The 23,472-nt window shown below is 46.5% G+C and overlaps 1 protein-coding gene across 1 annotated transcript in view; it reads right to left on the bottom strand.

Moving 5' to 3' along the window:
- Positions 1 to 23,472, bottom strand: part of LGR6 (leucine rich repeat containing G protein-coupled receptor 6) — a gene marked incomplete at its 3' end in the record, with an annotated part of 105,562 nt that overhangs the window by 20,547 nt on the left and 61,543 nt on the right. The window contains exons 5-6 of the mRNA XM_083878661.1: positions 17,751 to 17,966; positions 8,614 to 8,685 (exon numbers count right to left, since the gene is read on the bottom strand). Of these exons, the coding sequence (XP_083734787.1) occupies positions 8,614 to 8,685; positions 17,751 to 17,966 (288 nt within the window). The remainder of the gene's footprint in view (positions 1 to 8,613; positions 8,686 to 17,750; positions 17,967 to 23,472) is intronic.

The raw sequence follows: 23,472 nt of genomic DNA on the forward strand, positions 1-23,472 counted from the left end.
ATTCCATAGAGGGCTCTCACTGTGCAGGCTTGGTTACCCACCATGGGCACAACTGTTCATGGCACATCCCTCCTCTGCTGCTCAGGAAGATGCAGGAGTGGATTTCCCAAGTGAACGAGCAATGGGAAGTGCAGGCAGGACCCCACTGGGCATTTTCAAAGCATCAGTCAATTCTGATTAGATTTTGAAATTAGAGGCATTAGCAGCCCAAGTCAACTGCCAGCCCCAAATTATGCACATAAGGTGTGTAATACCTTTAAAAATTTCACCCTGCAATGACTCCCTGAAGTTAAAGGAAGATTCCCTGGGGAGCAGGAGGCTGCAGAGGTCGTTCAAGGCTGTCTGTCTGTCTGTGCCACTTCCCTCTGCTGCACCACAAACTGGGGCTGGGATGAGCCTGTGTGGTGCCAAGGGACAGTCCCTGGGGTGAGGTGACATTCAGCCCATCACTGCCACTGTGGAGGCTTCCAGGGATGGCACAGGGCTGTTTCTGTGAGCTGCTGACAGATGGGAAATATTGCCCAACAACAGAGAGAGGAGGCTTGGCTCACCTCTGATTCACTAACGAGGGATCTCAGATCTCCAACCACTATTATTTACAAGAAATAATTCATTGTGCTGTAATATTTGCTCCTGCCTTTAAAAATGCATTTCCTTTCCAGCCTGCACCTCTTCCAGGCAAAGCTGGTCTTTCATCAGCAGATGAAGGTTCTGTTTGTACCTCCCCATGTGTGCAAGTATGTACAGGACCAGCTCTTCCTGAGAGAACACACACCGTTCCCAGCCCTGGCAGCGTCCTGGGGCCTCCCTCCCCTCTGCACTGGGATACAAAGAGCATTCATTGTGTTCAGCAGCAGCTCCCGCTGGGTAAAAGCCCATCTGGGAATCCTGGCTGACTCTGGGCTCGTTGGGGAGTGGAAATGCCACCAGGTGTAGTCACAGAATCACAGAATGTGTAGGTTGGAAGAGAACTTCAGGATCATCCAGTCCAACCCAGCCCTGACACCTCAACTGGATCATGATATAAGTTTTCTTTTAAACACACCCAGGGATGGTGACTCCACCACCTCCCTGGGCAGACCATTCCAGTATTTAATCACTCTTTCAGTGAAAAACTTCTTCCTGATATCCAACCTGTATTTCCCTTGGTGCAGCTCAAGGCTGTGTCCTGTCCTTCTGTCAGTGCTGCTGGAGAAAGAGACCAACCCCAGGTGTCCACAACAACCCTTCAGGGAGTTATAGAGTGATCAGGTCACCTCTGAGTCTCCTTTTCTCCGGGCTAAACACCCCCAGCTCCCTCAGTCGTTCTTCATCTGGTTTGTTTTCCAATTCCTTCACCAGATTTGTTGCCTCCTCTGGACACGTTCAAGTGTCTCAACGTCCTTCCTAAACTGAGGGGCCAGAGCTGGACACAGCACTCAATGTCCATCCCAAACTGGACACAGCACTCAATGTCCATCCTGTCCAAGAAGACTTTGAGACCCTTCCCAAAGTCCAGACCCAAACCACGATGTGAAATACAATTCCCTGTCCCTTCTGCTTTTCCCCCAGACCTGGAGCAGGGCTCTGGTCCAGGCAATGACCCAGCACTCAACCTCCACCAGGTGTTCCTGTCAGTGGGGAAACTTCTGCTCATTTAGTGAAATTCAGCCTCAGGTATTTCCAGAGGTGCTGCCAGGCTCCATCTGTCCCAGACACCTCCTCTCTGCCTGCTGTCCATGGAGAATTTGGCCCAGGCCATGTCCCTGCTGGTTCCTCTCTGGAGCTTTTCCTCCAGCACAGGGTCCAGGCAGATTGGAAATCAGCTGTTCTGCAGATATTCCCCATTTCCTCCTTCCTGCCTTCATTGCCCAAGGTGCACTTTATATTAATTTTCTTTTATTATTTTCTTTTTTTTTCGCTCGTAGAAAAATCATGGCTCAAGGATGATTTTGTTTTTTTGATTCCAGTGGCAAGAAAATTTCCTCTCCTGAGCGTGTCAGTGAACTGCCCATCAATCACAAACCCTCTCCAGGAGCTGGTGGATGTAGGGAAAACAATAGGGAAGCCTCACAACAACAACAACAAAATAATTAAAAATAATGAACATTATCAAGAGCTTTCGAAACCAAAATCAGTCAGGAAAAAGGTTCAGAACTGATGTGCAAGAGCAATGATCATGAATAATTCCTTATCTGGCTCAAAGTTCCCAGCTCTAACACGGCACTGGAGCATTGTCTGCTCCTCTACTTGAAATTAAAACCTCTGAAAGGTCACCCAGTGTGCCCAAGACACGGTGAACTGGCTGCTTTTCCATTGTTTTTATTGCTAGAGGGAGCCTATAGCTTCATATTTGGAAGATCCTAAACCAAGCCTGTTGTTTATTTAGAAATAAAAGTGAGTTGACATCAAAGGCCCAGTTATTTTGGGCTTTAACTGCCAGGGTGATTTGAAGCTGACAGCAAGCAGCCTGTAACTATTAATATCTTCAGTCAAAAAGGAGAGAAGGAGGGGAAAGAGTCTCAGGTCAATTTTCTGCCTGTTAGGGGCTATTAGTGGTTCCACACAGGAAGCCAAAAAAAATAAAATTATATAGTGCTATAAATTCTTCCATAAGCCACAAAACACCACAAATTTGCAGCTAATAAACCTGAAGATGAGGTGAGATTAGAAGTTGTGAGATGGGACCTTTGCTGAGTGTTTCAGGCCCAGTGGAGTTGCAGATGTCACCGTGGAGGGGACTTTGTGCAGCCTCCTCTGGGGACCTGCATTTCCACCTGTCCCTGTGCTGGCACCTCATCAAGCTGCCTGTAAATGTAATTATTACCTCTGTTAGTTGTGCTGGCTACTGTGGGCAAATCGAGCACTGGGAATGATTTAATTTGCAGTCTGGGAGCCCAAGGGGGGCCATGGTGACCATGGAGTTTGACTTTCTTGCCCAGCTTTACCCACACTCCATATATCCACTCATGGCTCATGGCTGAGATTAGTTCAAATATGAAAAATAAAAGCACAATCAGGTGCCACATTTAATGGGATCACAGATTTGGAGAAGCCAAGTGGGATGGCAAGAGGAGCATTGTCATGGCTCATGGCTGAGCTGCCAGATTGGCTCAAACATGGAAAAATAAAAGCACAATCAGGTGCTGTATTTAATGGGATCACAGATTCATTGAGGTTGGAGAAGCCAAGATCATTAATTCCATACCAAACCATGTCCCTAAAGCACCCTGAGGGTTTTTTGAATACACCAAGGTGGGATTCATCTGCACAGATTTGGGATGAACATCAAGAGGCTGCGCAAAAAGGCTTCAAAAATGAAACACTGAATTGATGCATTTGAAATGATGTTTCATTTGAATTGATTCATTGGGAATAATGTTTCATTTGAATTGTTTCATTTGAAATGATGTTTCATTTGAACTGATTCATTGGGAATGATGTTTCATTTGAATTGATTAATTTGGAATGATATTCCATTTGAATTGATGCATTTGGAATGATGTTTCATTTGAATTGATTAATTGGAAATTATGTTTTCCTCCCTGCTGGAGGGAAATCTACTTGAGGAGCACTTGCCAGAGAGAGTTTTTTGGAGAACAGCAAAGCCTTGCTGGCCCTTAAAGCGTTAAACAACCCTTGCATGAGCTGTCCTGCAGATATTCCCCATTTCCTCCTTCCTGCCTTCATTGCCCAAGGTGCACTTTATATTAATTTTCTTTTATTATTATTATTTTTTTTTTTTTTTTTTTTTTTTTTTTTTTTTTTCGCTCGTAGAAAAATCCAACTCTCCGGAGAGTTTGGAAGGTTCCAGCTCTGCTCTGCATTTACAGACTCGACTAATTACCCAGATAATGGGCCGGGTGCTGTGGTGAGGGCATTTCCTGTGAGGCAAGGTTAGGCAGATAAAAATGCCTGCAGCCAGAGGGGATTTGGATTTCTAATTTATTAGTGCTATTTTTTAAAAATGAATTAAAAGTGGTTTTTTTTTTTTTTTTTTTTTTTTTTTTTTTTTTTTTTTTTTTAATGAATGGAGATTTGCTGTTTCCAAGTGATTTATCTCCTTTGTGTGAAGGGTGGAGGAGCTGGCAGGGATGTGGATGGGGAGGGAATGCAGGGAGATAGGAAACAGCAGGGTCATCTCAGGTGGAGGGGATGGGCGAGGGCTCTGTGGCCTCTCTGAGCACCAGGGACAGGCTGGAGATTTCCCAGAGGAAAAAACTTCTGGGGCAGATTGTTGTTATTTTGGCTGCAGCCCCCAGGCCTCCTGCATTTTGATCCAGTCCTGGGGAGCAGCAATTCATTTCCCTGTGCCCCACCTGGGTCCTGCTGGGGCTGGGGAGGCAGGACATGGCCAGGACATTGCCAGGACATTGCCAGGACATTGCCAGGACATTGCCAGGACACTGGACACAGCAGGACACTGCCAGGACATTGCCAGGACACTGCCAGGACACTGCCAGGACATTGCCAGGACACTGCCAGGACACTGCCAGGACACTGCCAGGACACTGGACACTGCCAAGGCACTGCCAGGGCACTGGACACTGCCAGGACACTGGACACTGCCAGGACACTGGACACTGCCAGGACACTGCCAGGACACTGGACACTGCCAAGGCACTGCCAGGACACTGGACACTACCAGGACACCACCTGGTGTCCGTGCTGCTGTGAACATCTTGGTGTTCACACAGAGAATTGTAAGATAAGAATTAATAAACACGCGAGAAACCAGAGAAAAAACAAGACCTTGAGGCTCCAATTCATTCTCATGCCACACTCAAAGCCTTCAGAGGGCAGAGGGCAAAAAAGACTCTCCTTTTGCCAAAAAACCTTTTTTGCCAAAAAACCACCAGAACCACAACCTGACTCTGGTGTGAAGAGAAACCAAACCCAAGACTGCAGGAAGGATGTGTCACATCAGGATATTCACACTCCTATTTTACTCCATGACTTTGGGAAAGGGCTGAACAACACCAACCTTCTCCCACTCTGACAATCCAATCCCTGGTTTCACAGCTCAGCTTGGGGCTTCTCCCACTCTGACAATCCAATCCCTGGTTTCACAGCTCAGTTTTGGGGCCCTGGTGGGTTGTTCTGATGGGAACTGCAGAGGGAACCTCACTGGGCTGTTTCGAAAGCCCTTTGGGAACCTGGCCCAGGCTGCTCTGACTTGCTCCCAGCCTACCTGCCAGCTTTCCTTCCCAGCAAGGGAGCCCTTGGGGGTGGCTGGGGAGCAGCCAGATCCTGCCCTGACAGAGAAAATTTCTCTTGGAGCTGCTTTCTCCAGTTTCGTGCTGGTGTTTGGCTCGTTGAGAGCTGGTGGGTGCTGCACATCTGCCTGTCCCCCTTCAGTGGGGAGAACACAGAGCTCTGCTCTTGCTGTGCCCTTGGCAGAACTGATTTGTGCAGAGGAGCTGCAGGTCAGTGCAAGGGAAATGTGGAATCATTCATCTGGCTTCACCTCTCTCCAGATTTGCTGCCCTCCTGAAATATCAGGGCCAAGCCCCTCTCCAAGAACAAGGGATCTGTTTGTGCAGAACAAACAGACTTGGGGCAGGTGAGCAGGGTGGTTGTACTCATGTACCTCACACCTCCACAGGGCAGTGCCTGCTGCTTCTCTTGGGGTTTTGGCATCTAATAAAAATAGAAAGTTTTCCTGTCTAGCCAAATATAAGAAGAAATATTTTCCTTAAGGAGACAGAGGTTTTTGCACCTCAAACTTCCCAAGCTCTTCTGAAAAACCCCAAAATGATGTTTTCCTCTCGAGTTTTACAGCCCTTCAACTACTGTGCCTGGTTTATAATCAGCATCTGGCCACAAATACTCATTTTTAGGAACCCTGGAGAAATTTCTGTCTTCACCAACCTTTACCGTGGTGCTGCCTTCCAGGAGGTAACGCCCACGGGTAACTGAGAGCATGGCCTGGGCCTCCACAAGCCAAAAAAAAAAAATAAAAAATGTGCTAAGTGCTGTCAACAGAATGCAATCATCATTTGAGTTAAAAGGGTGAATGTGGAGACTGTGAAATCGTCTCCACCTGCACAGGAGCTGAGAGGTGCAGGTCTAGCAGCTTGGCTGGGATGGTGCAACCAAAATCTTGGCGGATTTTTTGCCCCAGAGCTTGGGGTGGGTGCTGGGGATTAACAGGAAGGGTGGCTCCACTTGAGGACACACGTTCCTCAAGGATCACTGGGATAGAGCGCTTGGATTGAGAAGGTGAGGATTGGATGTTCGGGATGAGAGGAGTGGAAGGTCTCTCATTGCTCTGGAGGATGTTCCTGCAGAGCAATTCAGATGTGGAGGAGAGTGTGGAGCTCTCTCCTTGCTGCAGGAGCTGTGGGAGCCTCACACCAGCCCATCCTGCAGGGCCTGCACACAGCCCTGCTTCAACAGCACCACCCTGGATCCTCCCAGGGCTGCCTGATCAGCCCCAGCAGAGACAGAACTTGCTGCAGAGTCCCCCCATTGCTGCACAGCCCTGTCCCTGCACTGGGAGCAAGGGCAGGGAACGTGGAGCTCCCCAGGTGCTGGTGCCACCTTGGATGAGCAGCAAAAGGCAAAGGAAGTGTGAGAGCAGGAGCAGAGTGGGAGAAGAAAAAATGAGCATTCAGCACAAATGGCTGTGGAAACAGAATTATCTCCCAGGGCTTGGAAAGCCTTTAGTCTTTCCCACAGCAAACAAGGGGAAATGTTTTCCTCTGCAGCTCCATCCTGCCTGGGATGGGCAGCAGCACCTCCAGCCACCCTGGCTGCAGAGAAGGGATGTCCAGACCTGGCTGGGATGTTGCTCCGTGTCTGCTACAGCTGGAGCCCAAACAAGGTTTTCCTCCATCAGCGACTTCTCTGCTTCCTCCTGCACTCCCTGCCTTTGTGCCTTTGCCTTTTCCACTGGGGAGGGAGCCAAGCTGGACCCTGGATCAGCAGAGGGGACCATCCATCAGCCTCTCACCCCTGGCACAGCTCAGCTCTCCCCAGCTGAGCCCTTCTGGGTGGCCCCAGGATCTGCCAGTCTGCCAGGGAGAGACAATGTGTGTCATGGTCCTGCCCTGGGGAGGGTGTCTGGGGACCAGGGCTCTGCCTGCTGCTGCCACTCTTGTCCTGTAGCTGCTGTTGGCACCACGCTGGGCACAGAGGGGCCCTGTCTCCTTGAGTGGCACTTGAATACTGGGAAGCAGCATCTCCTCCTGCCATGACCTGCACCCCCTGGTTGTCTTGGCAGGGAGAGAGGGCCAGACTCTGACCCCCCAAGCCAGTATTTGCAGGGACATGTTTTTTCTGCACAATTGAAGGCATCAAGCACCTCTTCCAGTCTTTCAGAGCCTCAATTTATTTGTTTGCTTGTTTGTGTTTCCTCCTGGGCCAGTGCAGAGGACACGAGGCACAGGCCATTCATGCAGCTGGCACTGCACAGGGAATGTGTGGCTGGGCTGTGGGATGAAATTCCCTGGGCTCAGGGTGAGCCCCCTGATGCTATTCACAGAATCACAGAATGGTTCAGACTGGAAGGGACCTCCAAGCCCATCTTGTTCCATCTCTTCCCTGGGCAGGGACACCTTCCATTATCCCATGTTGGTCCAACCTGGCCTTGTACATCTCCAGGGATGGGGCAGCCACAGCTTCTCTAGGGACCCTGTGCCAAGGTTCCATCACCCTCACAACCAAGAATTCCTTCCTGATGTGATCTCAATCTAACTTTCCTGAAGATGTGTCCTAGAGATGAGTTCATTGCTTTTCCCCATCCTCCCTGCAGTGTTCTCATGGGTTGTTTCCCAGCCACGCCAAGCACAAGGTGCACAGTGAAATCAGCTGCTAACAGACCTGAGATCAGGAAAGCCCAGGTTCTCCCTCCCCATTTAACATCCTGCCCTGGGAGGATCCACCCCTCCTGCTGCCCTCAGTGACACCTGTGGGGTGATGTTGGGAAAGATGGGACAGGAAGGGCTTGTGGATATGATTGTCTGGTAAGAAATACTGGAGATGTAAAAGCTGTGAGTGAAATAGAAATGAAATCCAGCTCTGAGATGTGATCATGGCAGGCAGGAAGACGGGGATGAGCTGGAGATGGGTGGAAGGACAGAAAACAAAAGGAGCCAAGGGTGCAGCCCCTCTCCACCCTGCCAAGGCATCAGGGAAAAGGGGGATAAGAAAAGTCTCTTTAGAGTTTAGAATACATGATGATGTGGTGATAGAGCAGTTCTCATGGGCTGCAGGCAAAGGCTGTAGGGTTTGTATCTCGTGCTGGTTGGTCACTGTAAATTAGAATATTCAACACAAAAGGAGATGGAATGGATTGGAACAAGGTCCTCACTCTCTTGCTCCTACCTCTTACTCTGACCTCTCTCTTACCCCTCTCAGCTCTTTTACCTCCCTCACCTCACACTCTCTCCCTCTCTCTTTGGGGTTCCCTCCAGCCCAGGCTGGTGGCTGAAGGCAAAGCCCTTTTTACCCACCACCCTTGCAATAAACCCATGTATTTCTAAAATATCTCAGCTCTGCAGAGTTCCCTCTCCCTGCCCTCCATGGATATTCCTACAGGGCTGACCCCCTTTCCTGCCTGCAGTGCTGGGGGATGATCACAGCCCGTGTCTTTAGGCCAGAACAAAAACAGCTCCATAAAATAAAACTCACAGGGTTTCCAGGCTGTGCAGCCCATCGAAGCCGTTGGCTCCCAGGCTTTGGATCCGGTTGTTGTGCAGGTGCCTGTGGGCAAAACACAAAGAGATGCTCAGTGGGGTGTGAGCTGACCTTTTCCTTTGGTCTGAACACCCTGTGAGCTGATTTCATCCCATTCCTGGGCTGGGCTGGGATGCCAGGGGCACTAATGGGGTTCCCTCTCTTACCCCATAAGACACACGTTGGGTGCAGAGATTTACAGAAATCCCATCCCTCCCAGGAATTCCAGGCTGATGTAGGAGTTCCCCTGAGCTCTCCACCCTCACAGCTGCCAGGGGGCTGTGGATGAACGTGCTGAAGCAAGAAGCTTCAAGAAACAACCCAGAGCTCCCTGCAGCCTGGGCTCAGCCCCCTGTGTGGCTGCACCAGCTGTTCACGGGCTGCTGTCTGAGGACACAATTCACATTTGGAGCTTTAATAGCAGCAAGAAGACTTTGAGTGCAAAAAAATCATCCTGTTAGTCACAGTTTATTATCTTTACATAAAGAAAAAAAAATCCAAATAAACCCCCCCAAACCCCATAAACACTGCCAGTTTCCTGGATCAGCTCCAGTTTGATCGCAATGAGAGTTTTCTTCAGCTCTTCAGAGTGCCTGGCTGAAGTGCTGGGGCCATGCCACAGGCTGATGCACATTCTCTGCACCACAGGAACAGTTTTTTTTTTTTTCCTGTTTCACTTCATCTTGCTGCTACATGCCATGAACACCCAGTGCTTACAGGCCTGGGAGCTCCCAGCATTAATGTTGGCACTGGGGGGGCCCTGCAAAGCCACCTGGGGTGATTTTGCCTTGGAAGCTCTGCAGGTGATGAGTTTCTGGAGTTCTGTGTCCTGTGTTTCCTCACTCCCCCGTCTCAGTTTTTTGGCAAACTCAAGGATTTAATCCCTGGATCCTCGTCTTGGATTATCAGAGACTCTTGTGGCTGTGGGCACATTTCAGTGTTTCCATGTCATTTCCTTTATAGCTGTGAGCTTGTGGCTAATTGTGCATCTCCCTCTGAAATTCCACTTAAAGGCACCTTTGAATCCATGGAGAGAGTTTTTGTGAGAAAAGTCTGTTGAAAACCAGGAGAAAACAACCCACTCCTGCCCAGCCTGCACTTCCAGCAGCCTGCACTCCACCTGTGTGATAAATGCCCACCAAGGAGGGGCAGCTGATCTCAGGGCAGGTTCTCCCATCAATTCAAATCCTCTTTTAATATTCCCACATTCACAAGTGGTGAATTGTTGCCACATCTCTCCCCTTGAGGGTCCTTCTGTTCCATCCCCATGATAACACCAACAAGGGGTTCACCAGCCTTTGTCCAACTCTGCTCCCTCCTGGCAGGTGGATCAATGATTTTTTTAAATTATTATTATTATTTTCTGCTTGATCTAAATGTGTCTCAGCTTGAAAAAAAAAAAAAAAATCTCTCACTCCACCTGGATCGGAGTGTGAGCTCTTTGGCTGAGCACAGGCAGCTCCCACTGCCAAATATTCCAGGGGAAAACAGGAGGGAGGTGGGAGTGGAGGAAGAGGAAGGCTCTGGGGCAGTTTGGTAGGGGCCTGAAAAATAAAAACCAGCCTGAGATGGATGTTTGTCACGGGGATGAGAACACACAAACATCTCAGAGGAAGAGGAAGGGAAGGATATCTGATAAAATATGTTATCAGATGAAAAAAGGATGTTGCTTGCGAGAAAACTTGGATTGTGACTTCTAGAGGAGAAAAAAAACCAACTGAGAATCTTGTGGGAGAAATTTCTCTTTGTCACAAGAAAAGAAATTTGTGCCCAGATGGTTTTTCCCATCAAACGTTGACAACTCCTGGTCGTGCTGATTCCCTTCAGCTGGTGGTGCCAACCCCTTTGAGCTCCTTTGGATCTTAAATTTGGCAAAGAGAGGAACTGGGCTCTGGAATTCCCATGGGATCCATGAAAAGGTATCACAAGAAACCCAAAGCCCTGTGTGCTGTGAGGGACAAAAAATTCCGAATTCCAGGGAAGATGTGAGTTCCCTGAGCTTTGTCAGGAACACCTTTGTCCAAGCTGGGAAAAGCAATCACCTGCTGCTGTGTTTATATTTGGCCCTGGAATGAAAATCATCTGAAGGAAGTTCTTTGTTGGTGAGAAAATTACGAACGTCCCAAAAAAACCAAAAAAACCAAAAAAACCCAAAAAAAACCAAAAAAAAAAAAAAAAGGGAGTTATAAAAAATTTTTTGCTGTCCAAGCTGAACTCTAGAGCCACCCAACCACATGGCAATAATAGAAACAAAGGTAAACACTTGAAAAGATGTTTCTGTCTCCCATCCTGCCTTTTTTATTTCTATTTATTTATTTTTTTTTTTTACTTCTATCCTGGTAAACAAATTTTAACAAGTTGGAATTGCAACATCTCCAGTGGTTGTCAATTTGAGCTCGGCCCACACAATGTTATATTTTACCCTGTAAATTACAGCTCAGGTGGTTTGAGAGCAGCTCGAGATTCTTAATTCTGGGCTGTAAACAACCCCGACAAGGCAAAAATATGAGAAATCTTTAAGCTTTTGCTGTTGGAGGGTAAAACACACCAGGTCTCCTTGGTCAGGGAAAAGGGCTCTGTCTAAGTTGTTCAGTTTTCATTTGATTTCCTTTTCCATTTCGTTTTTCGGTGAATTAAAAGAAAATTAATTTTTTTAATTAATAAAAGATTATTACACAGGATGGGGACAGAGGCTGCTGGTGCCTCAGGTGGTGAGGATTTAGAAACAAAGCACAAAAATAAAAAAATCAAACCCTACAAAATTCATCCTGACCCACAATAAGAAAGATTTTAGATTTTAGAAAGGTTTTCTCTCCTCGCCAACAATTTGTTATTGGAAATTAAGAATAAATGTGATTTTTTCCCCCATCAATCATGGAGCATCCTCAGAATAATTTCTTCAGTTTTCATTTGATTTCTTTTTCCATTTAGTTTTTCAGTGAATTAAAAAAATCCTGGGGAACAGGCCCCACACAGGATGGGGACAGAGGCTGCTGGTGCCTCAGGTGGTGAGAATTTAGAAACAAAGCAGAAAAAAAAAATAAATCAAACCCTCCAAGATTCATTTTTGTAGACCCACAATAAGAAATGTGCAATGTATTTTAGAAAGATTTTCTCTCCTTGTCAACAATTTCTTATTGGAAATTGAGAATGAATGCAATTTCCCCCCATCAATCATGGAGCATCCTCAGAATAATTTTTTCAGTTTTCATTTGATTTCCTTTTCCATTTAGTTTTTTCAATGAATTAAAAAATCCTGGGGAACAGCCTGAGAGGAAAATCCAGAGGCTGCAGCTTCAACTCTGGCAATGGCACCTCCAAGGGAACTGCACATTTGTGTTACACAGAAGGGAATCAGGTTAAACTGGAGCCTAAAAACTGCTTTAATTATTCATTAAAAAATTAATTAATGCTTGTCTATATGGGCAAGGAAAGGGAAAAGGACCAACGTGGTGCTGGATGTGGATGAATTGAAATGGGTGCAGAGAAAAGCAATAAAATGATCCAAAGATTGAAAAAAAAAATAATAAAATTAGGATGGAGACCTAGAGAGAACTCGTTCTGTTTAGTTTATTAAATAAAAGATCAAGGGGATGAGTGCATTGTAACGTATAGGAGCCTTCCTGGTTAGAAACTGGGTACTAAAAATGGTTCTGTGATTTAGGAGAGGAAAGAATAATAAAAATAAATGTCTGAAGTCAAAGCCAAAGAAAATTCAAATGGGAAATATGAGTGTTTTTATTTTTTTTTTTTAACACTAAGGATGATTAACCACTGGAACAGACTACAAAGAGAAGTGGTGGATTTGCCATTGCTTTCATTTTTAATGACTTCATTTTTTTTTTTTCTTCTTCTTCTTCTCAAAAAAGGACAAATGCAAACGTTTTCCATCAATTATTTGCATTAGATGATTTGAACTGAGCTCAAACCTGACGTCATCTGAATTCACCCCTGACCAGCCATTGCCACCGTGAGTTTCCATCTTTATTGTGGCAAAACTCTCCTTTTCCTCAACTTGGCCACAGGATAAATAGAGGAATCTAAACAAAAAATGGTGCAAATTCCATGGATTGTTTCCACCAGTGAAGGACCAGCATGAGACTTGTCTGGTGAAGAATAAAACTCGATCAGAAATGACATTCTCAGGGTACATTGGAGCACAATTTACTTCTTCCTCAAGTGCTGGAGAAGTAAATCCACTTTTTTTTGGGTCCTCTGAGAGAGAAAAGACATTTTTGCCAATTAAAAGGCTCATGGATGAGACCCAGATGTTCCTGGTGATAATGAACTGCACATTCCTGGCACTCCCTGCCAACACCAAAATTGCCAAGAGTTTCTCAGAGAGAAATTGGTGACTCCTTTGTGCAGGTGAGGGAAGGGATTTACAGGCTCATCCTGCACCAGGCTGGGATTTGTGGGGCTGGGAAACTCCAAAATCTCACAGATCTCAGCTGGAATGGCTGGTGATCACCTTCCCTGGAAAGCAGGGATGTGCTGACACTAAAAATCACTGATCCCTTCTGAAAATCTCAGCCAGAGTTACACCAGAACAAGGAAAAAAAATGGGAATTTTGCAAACAAACTTTGTCTTGTAGTCACTAAATTATTCCATTAGAGAGAAAGAGCTGCATCGTGTCCTTTAATGACAAAAACTCTAAGAAAGAGAAATTCTACTGAAGATTCAGCTGGAAGGTGCTGCTGAGCGACCACAAAAATAAATTATGAGCTGATATTCAGGTTGTGTGAATGTCAAGTGTACCAGAGTGGAAAACCAGTCTTTATATGAGCATTCACATTATCAAGCTTTTATTTATCTCCAGGAAAGAGGTTTTGGTGTTTAGTTGCTATGAAAAAAAAAAAAAAAAAGCAAATTAAATTATAGGGATAGCTAGAAGAGGAAAAATGGGCACAGAACAGCATTGTTATATAAAAATACATATATATTTATATATAACCATGATATAAACCAGAATTAATTTTTGTCTTTGATACACTGTACAGAGTTGGTTTTTCCATCTGAAGGTGTGAAGGAAAAAAGAAAAAAGTGATATATGAGAACTAACTTCTGATTTTAAATAGGACAAGGGGAAAAGAAGGTAGATTTTTTTTTTTTTTAGTGAGAGACGATAGATTTTGATCAAATGTTGGGAGAAAATTCTTCTTTGAGAGGGTTGAGGCCCTGGCACTGGTGCCCAGAGAAGCTGCGGCTGCCCCTGGATCCCTGGAAGTGTTTGAGGCCACTGGATGGGGCTTGGAGCAGCCTGGGACAGTGAAAGGTGTCCCTGCCCATGGCAGGGGTGGAACTGGAGTTTTGAATTCCCTTCCCACCCAAAACCATCCTGGGATTCCATATTGCAAACCAGGAAACTGGATGGGGACTGGAAGAGCTGAGACAGTAACAAACACAGGGGAGATGGACACAGAGAACAAGAATTAAAGGGTGTTCAGCAAAACTAACTGGAAATGGCACGAGAACAACTTTTCCCAGAGTCCATTTTCTCAACCAGGCAGGGCTGAGGGTCAGGTTAGAGGAATGGAGCTTCTCTTTTTGCTCCCATTTTGTGGCCAAATTGGCTCCTGGAGGTTTCCAGGCTCCCTGTGGACCCAAACAAGGAAGGACCTGGGTTTTGACTTTGTTTTCTCTAACTTAAGGGGTTCTCTGCCGTGTGATGAAAATAAAACTGCTTGAAGATTTTCTCCATCCAGGTTCCTCATTAAAAGGGATGCAGCACGAGGGATTTCTTGGCATTGTAAGATTTTATTTCAGTGGGACTGAAAGAGGTGCTGTGATTCCTGCCTTGAGATTTCTTGCTGAAGGGATGATACTGGGAACTGCTGTCGTGCACTTTGTTGGGCTGTCAGCACAGCAGCATCACGGGGGTTTCAGATGCTGAATGAAAAAATCTCTTATGCTCAAGAAAAATGATGATTTTTGTAAAATAACCTTTTAATTCATACAAACCATCAGCTGAAAAAGGATTCAGGATTATAAATATATTTGATCCTGAATAGCTCAGACTAGAAAGCAACCACTTATTGCCATGAACTATCCTGATCAAACATCCTCCTCTCCTCTGCCATCAAAGCACAGTGCCAGCACTTTGTTATTAAAGCTGGGAAAAGGACGGTGCCAACTGTGGGGATTGATGGATTTCATGATGAGTGATGTACACAAGGCTCTGCTCACTGAACAGCCTGCAGCCCTTAGCTGGGAGCCTGCAGCAGCAATAGATGGGAATAAGATCAGGGAATTCCTCAACAAAGGTGTAATTTATTAGCAGACACTGAGGCTTTGAAGTGTTGCAGGATTGAGGTTGGGATACTCTGATGTCAGTGCCTGTGGCAGTGCAGGGTGGTGAAAGGGTTCTGCTCGAGGTGTGGGGAGGAGGAACAGCACAGCTCTGCACCTGGGAGGGTGCTGGTCTCAGCTGGGGTCAGTCATGGTCAGTCATGGGGTCAGTTATGGTCAGCCATGGTCAGTCATGGTCAGCCATGGTCAGTGGTGGTCAGTCATGGTCAGCCATGGTCAGTCATGGTCAGTCATGGTCAGCCATGGTCAGTCATGGTCAGTAATGGTCAGCCATGGTCAGTCATGTCCTGAGTACTGACCAGGCTGTACAGGAGGAATTCCCTGTGCTCAGAAATGTCCCTGAGTAGTGACCAGGCTGTACAGGAGAGATTCCCTGTGCTCAGCCATGGTCAGTCATGGTCAGCCGTGGTCAGTGATGGTCAGTCACGTCCCTGAGTGCTGACCAGGCTGTACAGGAGGGTTTCCCTTGTGCTCAGCCATGGTCAGTCATGGTCAGTCATGTTCCTGGGTACTGACCAGGCTGTATAGGAGGAATTCCCCTGTGCTCAGCCATGTCCCCAGGCTGTACAGGAGAGATTCCCTGTGCTCAGAAATGTCTCTGAGCACTGACCAGGCTGTACAGGAGAGATTCTGTGTGCTCAGCCATGGTCAGTGGTGGTCAGCCATGGTCAGTCATGGTCAGTAATGGTCAGTCATGGTCAGCCATGGTCAGCCATGGTCAGTCATGGTCAGTCATGTCCTGAGCACTGACCAGGCTGTACAGGAGGGATTCCCTGTTCCCAGCCATGGTCAGTCATGGTCAGCCATGGTCAGTCATGGTCAGCCATGGTCAGTAATGGTCAGTCATGTCCTTGAGTGCTGACCAGGCTGTACAGGAGGGATTCCCTTGTGCTCAGCCATGTCCCCAGGCTGTACAGGAGAGATTCCCTGTGCTCAGAAATGTCCCTGAGCACTGACCAGGCTGTACAGGAGGGATTCCCTGTGCTCAGCCATGGTCAGCCATGGTCAGTGGTGGTCAGTCATGGTCAATAATGGTCAGTCATGTCCTGAGCACTGACCAGGCTGTGCAGGAGGGATCCCCTGTGCTCAGCCATGGTCAGCCATGGTCAGCCATGGTCAGTCATGGTCAGTCATGTCCCTGAGCACTGACCAGGCTGTACAGGAGGGATTTCCTGTGCTCAGCCATGTCTGCCCTTGCCTTTCTCCCCCTGGGGCTCATTTTAACCCCCTATATCTGTGAGTTCCCAAATGTTTATAGCATCAGCCAGATCCTCCATCCACCTGCAAACCCAAACATTTGCAGCTGAAGGCACAGGTATCCTCTGCACCCTGGTAGGGAATGCTTTATTTGGGAGCATTTTCCTGTCAGCTCAGTGGGTGAGTCTGGAGCAGGACATTCCCCTGCCTGGGACACGGGAGGGACAACTGGGTGAATTTCCACTGGTGATGTGTTGACAAGGCCTTGCATGGAAGCACGGCAGAGATTTATGGGGCCAGCCCTGCCAAACACTTGTGATCCCACAAAAATGCAGCATCGTGTCCCACAGAGCCTGGCAGGATCACACATGTGTTCCCTTCCAACTGTGTGTGGTGGGACACTATTCTCTCCCTTGTGACCCCACGGTCAATGACTTTTATTTCTCAAGCTCGCCTGCTTAATTAAGGAGTCGCTTCTTGCCCACAGTGTGGGATGAGCTGGATTGAAAGCAGCAGGCTCTGGGGGCTGGAATGAAACCCCAAATGTCAGCTCACCCGCTGAGGGAACTATTAAAGCTTCACTGAAGTGGTTGCGTTATGGTGGCCAGGGGTTGCCTTGCAGAACGAGCCCCATTGTGGGTGAAAACTGCTTTTTTTTTGATTTTTCTCAAGTTGCTTTTTTTGCTTTTTCTCCCTAAATAAGCCTTTATGCTTTGTCTAAACAGATGAATTTGATGCTTAATAAAACTCCGAGCTGTGCTTTGTCCAGGCACTTTCTACGCTGGACGGTCTCAGTAAACACTTTAAATTTTGAAAGGGAAAATAATTGCTGAACTTTCACTAAGGCACTACATGCTGAGGTTATTTAACACCCTGGTATCAGCACAAATTACCACACTGGAGATGGCATTTCATGCAGATGGAGGAGCTCTACAGCAGCTGGAATCAAACCCGAGCTTGCTAATCAACACCAAAGAAATAATCAGGATCTAATTTGCACATCTGAAATTCCTTTTAAAGAGAAGATAATCTGCAAGACTCTGTTGATATCAAGAATGCTCCTCCTGAGCAGCTGCTGGAGGGATCACTTTCCTTTCTGAGAGCGAGTTGTTATGTTTTCCAAGAAGAAAAAATATTACTTTTTTGACCTGACTGCAAATTGCTGCAATATCATTATTTTTTTTTCACATCGCTAGAAATTCCTGTAGTTTTAACACAGGGGGATTGGAGGGAGGGAAAGAAATGAGAAGGTTTTTGTTGCTTGAGTCTTTACGGAAAATAATCCGAGTTTTGTTTCTGAATAATTTTTTTTTTTTTAAATACAAGACATTTCTTGAATTATATCAGGGGAGCTTTGCAGCTCTTCACTGAAAAGTGGGGGAAATCTAATGACAAAAATCAAATGAAATCAATGAACAAAAATCAAAAGAGGTAATTTTAGCATTTCCTATCAAATAAAAGGGGGAATTCCTTGACCCTTTCAACAAAACCCAGGGGAGTGACCAGCAAGGATTCTCTCAGGAGGAGGAGCCCATGGACACCACCTTGTCCCAACTTGAGGAATAATAAACAGAGAAGTTCTTACAGCACCACGAGGCTGCTGAGGTTCTGGAAGGCGAAATCGGGGATGTGCCAGATCTGGTTGAGGGCCAAGGTCATGGCCTGGAGCGCCGGGAGGTGGTTCAGGGCTCGCACCGGGATCTCCGTCAGGGCGTTGTCATCCAGCCACAGGTGCCGCAGGGAGAGCAGCCCCTCGAAGCTCCTGTCGGGCACCACGGAGATGAGATTGGCATCCAGGCGTCTGTGGGGGGCACAAACAGGGTGGGGATCAGTGGGAGATGCCCGTGGGAGCGTGTAGATGCATCCGTGACTTACAGGGACAAGGGACTCTGCAGAGCTGAGATATTCTAGAATATGTGGGTTTATTGCAAGGGCCGTGGGTAGAAAGGGCTTTGCCTTCAGGCACCAGCCTGGGCTGGAGGGAAGTGCCAGAGAGAGAAGGAGAGAGAGCAAGAGGGTTTGGGCTGAGGAGAGGGGAGAGAGAGAGCAAGGGGCAGGGTCAGAGTGCAGGGGGAAGAGAGAAGAGGTGAGAGCAGGGAAAGGAGAGCGAGGTCCAGAGAGAGCGAGGTCCTGGTTCCAATCCATTCTATCTCCTTTTATGATGAATATTCTAATTTACAGTGACCAACCAACACAAGACACAAAATCCTATAGAATCTCCATACAGCCTATAAGAACTACTACATCACCATGTGTTATATTTTAAACTCTAAAAACTCCTCTTTAGACTTTTCTGTTTTGCTCCATTGACCTTTGGATCCCTCAGGCAGCAGAAGGGGATTGTTCAATCCAAAGGGATTCTCCTCCAGCTGCCCAGGCTCTTGTCTTCAGGTTATAGAGTGACTAAGACTTGGTGTCCTACAACTCAAATTAAGCTTCCATTTCTATCTCGACTACAGGTTTCACATTTTCAGAATCTTTTGCCAAGCAATCATATTTATAAGGTTTCCCTGATTCATCTTTCCCAACAGGAGCGGTATGGATTGATGGCCAGGGAGATTGGACTGGGATGTAAATAGTCATTAAGGTGTCGGTGAGGCTCCTGCCTGTGCTGGGAGATGTCCTGCAATCCCTTCAAACTGGGCTGGGATAGGGACAAGGCAGTGAGGTGGAGCCCGTGGCTGTCCAGCTTTGTGTTCCATCTTGCTCATGAACTGCTGGTTGAAACCTCAGAAGTGACCCATGAGGTTTGAGTGGGATGATGCCCCAGGAGTTTGGGGACCATCGATGGTCATTTGGTGCCCCAGGAGTTTGGGAAAGTGTCAGTGGTGATTTGGTGCCCCAGGAGTTTGGGAAACCTTTGATGGGCATTTGGTGCCCCAGGAGTTTGGGAATCATCAATGGTTATTTGGTGCCCCAGGAGTTTGGGGAACTGTCAATGGGCATTTGGTGCCCCAGGAGTTTGGGAAACCATCAATGAGCATTGATGGCAACTCCTGCAGCACCGTGGTTGGGCTGAGTGTGTTCCCCAGGAACTTGGAGCACCCGAAGCTGTATCTCCTGGGCTGGACCTGCCATGGATCTGCCCAAGGGATCCCTGTCACTATTAGGGACATGAAGAATCACACTCACCCATCAGGCTGAAGTGAGGAAAAGAAGGGGCAGTTCATTATGATTTAGGGTTTACATAGGATTTGGAATTTGGTCAAAGATTGATAGACGAGAGGAACACCTCTCTGACCTCAATGGTCAATTTGGAAGTCCATCACTGAGAGTAATGAAAACATTCTACATTATTTTGAGAGATTCCAAAGGAAATATGTAAACAATTATCAGAAGGCTGAGGATCAGGGCGACATTCCCAGCCTGGGCTGGACCTGCCATGGATCTGCCCTGGTGATCCCAGCCCAGGCTGGACCTGCCATGGATCTGCCCTGGTGATCCCAGCCCAGGCTGGACCTGCCATGGATCTGCCCCTGCCATGGATCTGCCCCACAGCGTGTGCAGAACAGCCAAACTGGGAACCACAGCCCCATCCCACAAGTAAAAGATCTGTCTGGAAATGGGAAATGTGTCCCAGCCCTGCCCAGGGTCCTGGGTGTGACCCCAGGGGTTCCTGGGCAGGAGTCCCAGGGCAGGAACTGCTCTTGGATCCCCCTTTGGCGTTTCCTCCCACTCCATCTGCCAATTGCTTCTTTTTAATCATCATTTAGAGCTTAAGGCGGTTGAATTGGAGGTTTAATTTGGTGAGAAACTTTAATTTTGAGCGCCGTGTTTTTGTTTCGAAATAGAACGACACGCCAAAAAAATAATAATGTTGTTATGAAAAAAAAAAGTTTAAAACTTAGATTTGGGAATCATCTCTCTAAAGAGCTTTTGTTGCAATGATGGTGAGCAGGATACAATGTGTTATCTGTAGATTTCGAAACCAAATTATAAGAGGAAAAATACTTCAGATTTGGATGAAATACCAGGAACCAATTATACAAAATTTTAATTTCCATCCGCAGCCAACAGAGCTTATTTTATTTTTCCAAGCTATCTCAGGCAGAGATCTCAGAATTCAAATTGCAAAGAGGAAGCACTTTGTCTCTTATCAAAGCACGAGAGGAGGAAGTTAACAGAGCCCAGCCCTCAAATCAGTGACCCTCCAGAAAGGAATGTGGAAAAGAAATCACTATTCTTGACTATATAAAGTAATATTTTTGCTGAAAGTTAAACACTTTCCCCTAGGCACAACCCTCCTGTAAAGAGAAGTGATGTTTCTGAATTCACAGGACGCTGCAATGGGCTGCAGGAGGAGGAGAACAAATGTCCCATCACAAATGGAGCAGGGAAGAGGCTGGGGGCAGGTCCTCTCTCTGCTGGGGAGTGTGGGAGGTGTTTCCTGAGTGAAATCCTCAGATAATCCTGGAAAACAGACCTTCCCTACATCACAGAAAGAGGCATTTCCTGCCCTGGATGGAGGATCTGGAGGTTTGTACCTGGTGAAGAAGTGCAGCCAAACCTTCCTGAGATCTCCTTCAGAAAAATGTCCTTTAAATGCAGAGTCCAAGCTCTGGTAGAGCATTGCCTTGGACTGGAATGATGACCCAGGGTGGGTTAAATCCCTATTCCATTACTCCCATTTTCCCCCAGTAATTTATTAATTAAATCAGAGGGTGATGAGATTCTGGAAAAGGGTTCCCCAAAGGAGACACTTCCCATCCCTGGGAATATCCAAGGCCAGGTTGGAGCACCCTGGGACAGTGGAAGGTGTCCCTGCCCAAGGAAGAGGTGGAAGATGATGGACTTCCAGTCCAAACCATCCTGGAATTCTGTGATTGATCCTGTAATTCTATTTTCCCCAAATTTCAATACTCTTGCCTTGCTGCAAAGGGACAGAACTTGGAGCACCCTGGGCTGGTGGAAGGTGTCCCTGTCCAGGGAAAGGGTGGAACAGGATGAGCTTTAAGGTCCCTTCCAGTCCAAACCATTCTGAGGTTCTGTGATTGATCCTGTAATTCTATTTCCCCCCGCAATTTCAATACCCTTGCATTGCTGCAAAGGGACATTTTCTGTTCAGCTGAGACGAGCCCAAAAAGCACATCCCACCCAAAGCTCTATTCCCACAGGTTTTGTGTTTTTGTTCAGAGCACAAGACAATGGATTTCCATTTTTTTTCCTGTTCAGAGAGTGGGCACCGCAAGTTCTGCCTCGATTGACTTGCTGCCCCCCAAACTACAAAAAAAAAAAATCAGAGAATAACATCATTCATCTTCTTGAGAATAAACATCAGAAAAGCAAACCCTGCAGCAGCTCAGAGTAAAGCTCAGGATTCTATTTGAAAATTTTGTCAAAACGTTTTGAGACAAACAAGAACTTTTTTTGAGCAAAATTAAAACTTCTGTGCAAAATGTTAATTTTTGCTTTTTTTTTTTTTCATTCCTTCCTCAACATAAGAATTCTGTTAGCTTTTGGCATCATAAACTGTTAAAATAAAATAAAAAAAAGCAGCATTGCTTATTTTTCCCAGAGATATTCTTTCATCCAAATCCCTGTAAATTTACTGAAAATAATTTTAAAGCTGCTGGATTTGCCCTGTGGCTGTTCAGCAGCTCAAAAAAGGCCCTTTTTATCCCTGGGGATGTCCATGGGGGTGAGAAATGCAGCACAAGTGGAGATTTGTCACAGTTAAAGACACAAAAACAACTAAACTCACCCATCAGGTAGAAGCAGGGAAAATAATAAAAAAAAAGTTTATTATTATTTAAGATTTATATAGTATTTAGGATTTAGTTAAAAATTAATTATTGGAAAGAACACCTCTCTAACTCCGGTGGTTAATACAAAAGTTTATCACTAAGAAAAATCAAAACAAAACAAAAAAAAAATCAAAACAATTGTTTTGAGAGATTTTGTAGGAAAGTATGTGAACTATCATCAGAAGGATTAGCATTATAGAAACAGAGGTTTTTGAGGTACTTTGGCTTTGTGGATCCCTGAGTGCAGGGGCAGGAATTTGGGGTTTGGGGACACTCCTGGGTGGTTTCTGGCTGGGGATTTCCACACCTTGGTGCCAGTGAAAAGTCCCCTCTGCAGGATTTGGATGAACCCCAACCCTCCTGCTCCTCAATTCTGCAGGAGGAAACAGGGCAAGGTGTGGATGTGTCCATCAAACACCCTCTGGGAGGTGTTGGGAAGCTCCAGCCACGTAATTATTGTCAGAGTGTGGAGATCAGAGCTCAGACAGGTCCCTCAGTGCAGCAAAAAATGAGATTTTTCTCCTGGTTGCAATGAGAAGCCTCAGAACCAGCACCACAGAATCAGCACCACAGCAAGATGCATCAATCTGGAGCCAAGATAAATTAAAATTAGGAAGAAAGAAGTGCCCAGTGAATTATTGTCGCTCTGCTCCTGTGGAGATCAGAGCTCAGACAGGTCCCTCAGTGCAGCAAAAAATGAGATTTTTCTGCTGGTTCCAATGAGAAACCTCAGAATCAGCAAGATGCATCAATCTGGAGCCAAGATAAATTAAAATTAGGAAGAAAGAAGTGCCCAGTGAAGGTATTTCACATTCAGCATGATGGGGAAGAATCCTTAGGTGCACCGATGAGGGGACAGGGGACATGGGCTCACTCCTGGCACCAAGGGAGGGTTAATTCCTCCCCAGGGAGCTGCTGGCTCTTTCTGGAATAGACTTACATTCTTTCTAATAAAAGCTGTGCATGTGGGGATTGCTAATTGCTATGGCTTTCAGACAGCTCTCTGCTCCCTTCTGGAAGCAGAAAAAGCTGAAGTTCTTGGCACGGAGTTGTCAGTAATTATATCAATTATACTAAACAAAAACCAACCCAACAGTTCTCTCCTTTCTTCAGTGTGTGACTCTGGCTCGCCGAGTGTTTTGTGTTATGATTTATACCTGAGGTAATTGGGCTGATTAGTGGGTAAATGAGACAGCACAGGCCAGGGCTGGCTCTCCTCACCTTCCACGGAGATGTTTTAATCTTTATTTCACCAAATCGCTCCGTTGGTTTTCCCTTGCAAGTTTAACCCTTTGCTTGCTGCCTCTCTCACAGAATTTTGGACAGGGGCTCATCCCATTCCTGCTGCCAGGGACTCCAGGTGTCACCAGGTGACTTCACAGGCTCAAGCAAAGCTCTGCAGAGCCTTGGCCTGGCTGTTGCATGCAGAGGGAGGTGATTTAAAGTGAGATATTCAAGAACAGCTCATGAAAACCAGCCACTGCTGAAAGTCTCAGCTTCTGGCTCCAGAGCTGCTGAGAGTTACAGGCTGTTTATGAGACTTCAACATGACCAATGGCTCAA

This window comes from Zosterops lateralis (assembly GCF_965231275.1).
Source record: "Zosterops lateralis genome assembly, chromosome: 26".
NCBI lineage: Eukaryota > Metazoa > Chordata > Aves > Passeriformes > Zosteropidae > Zosterops > Zosterops lateralis.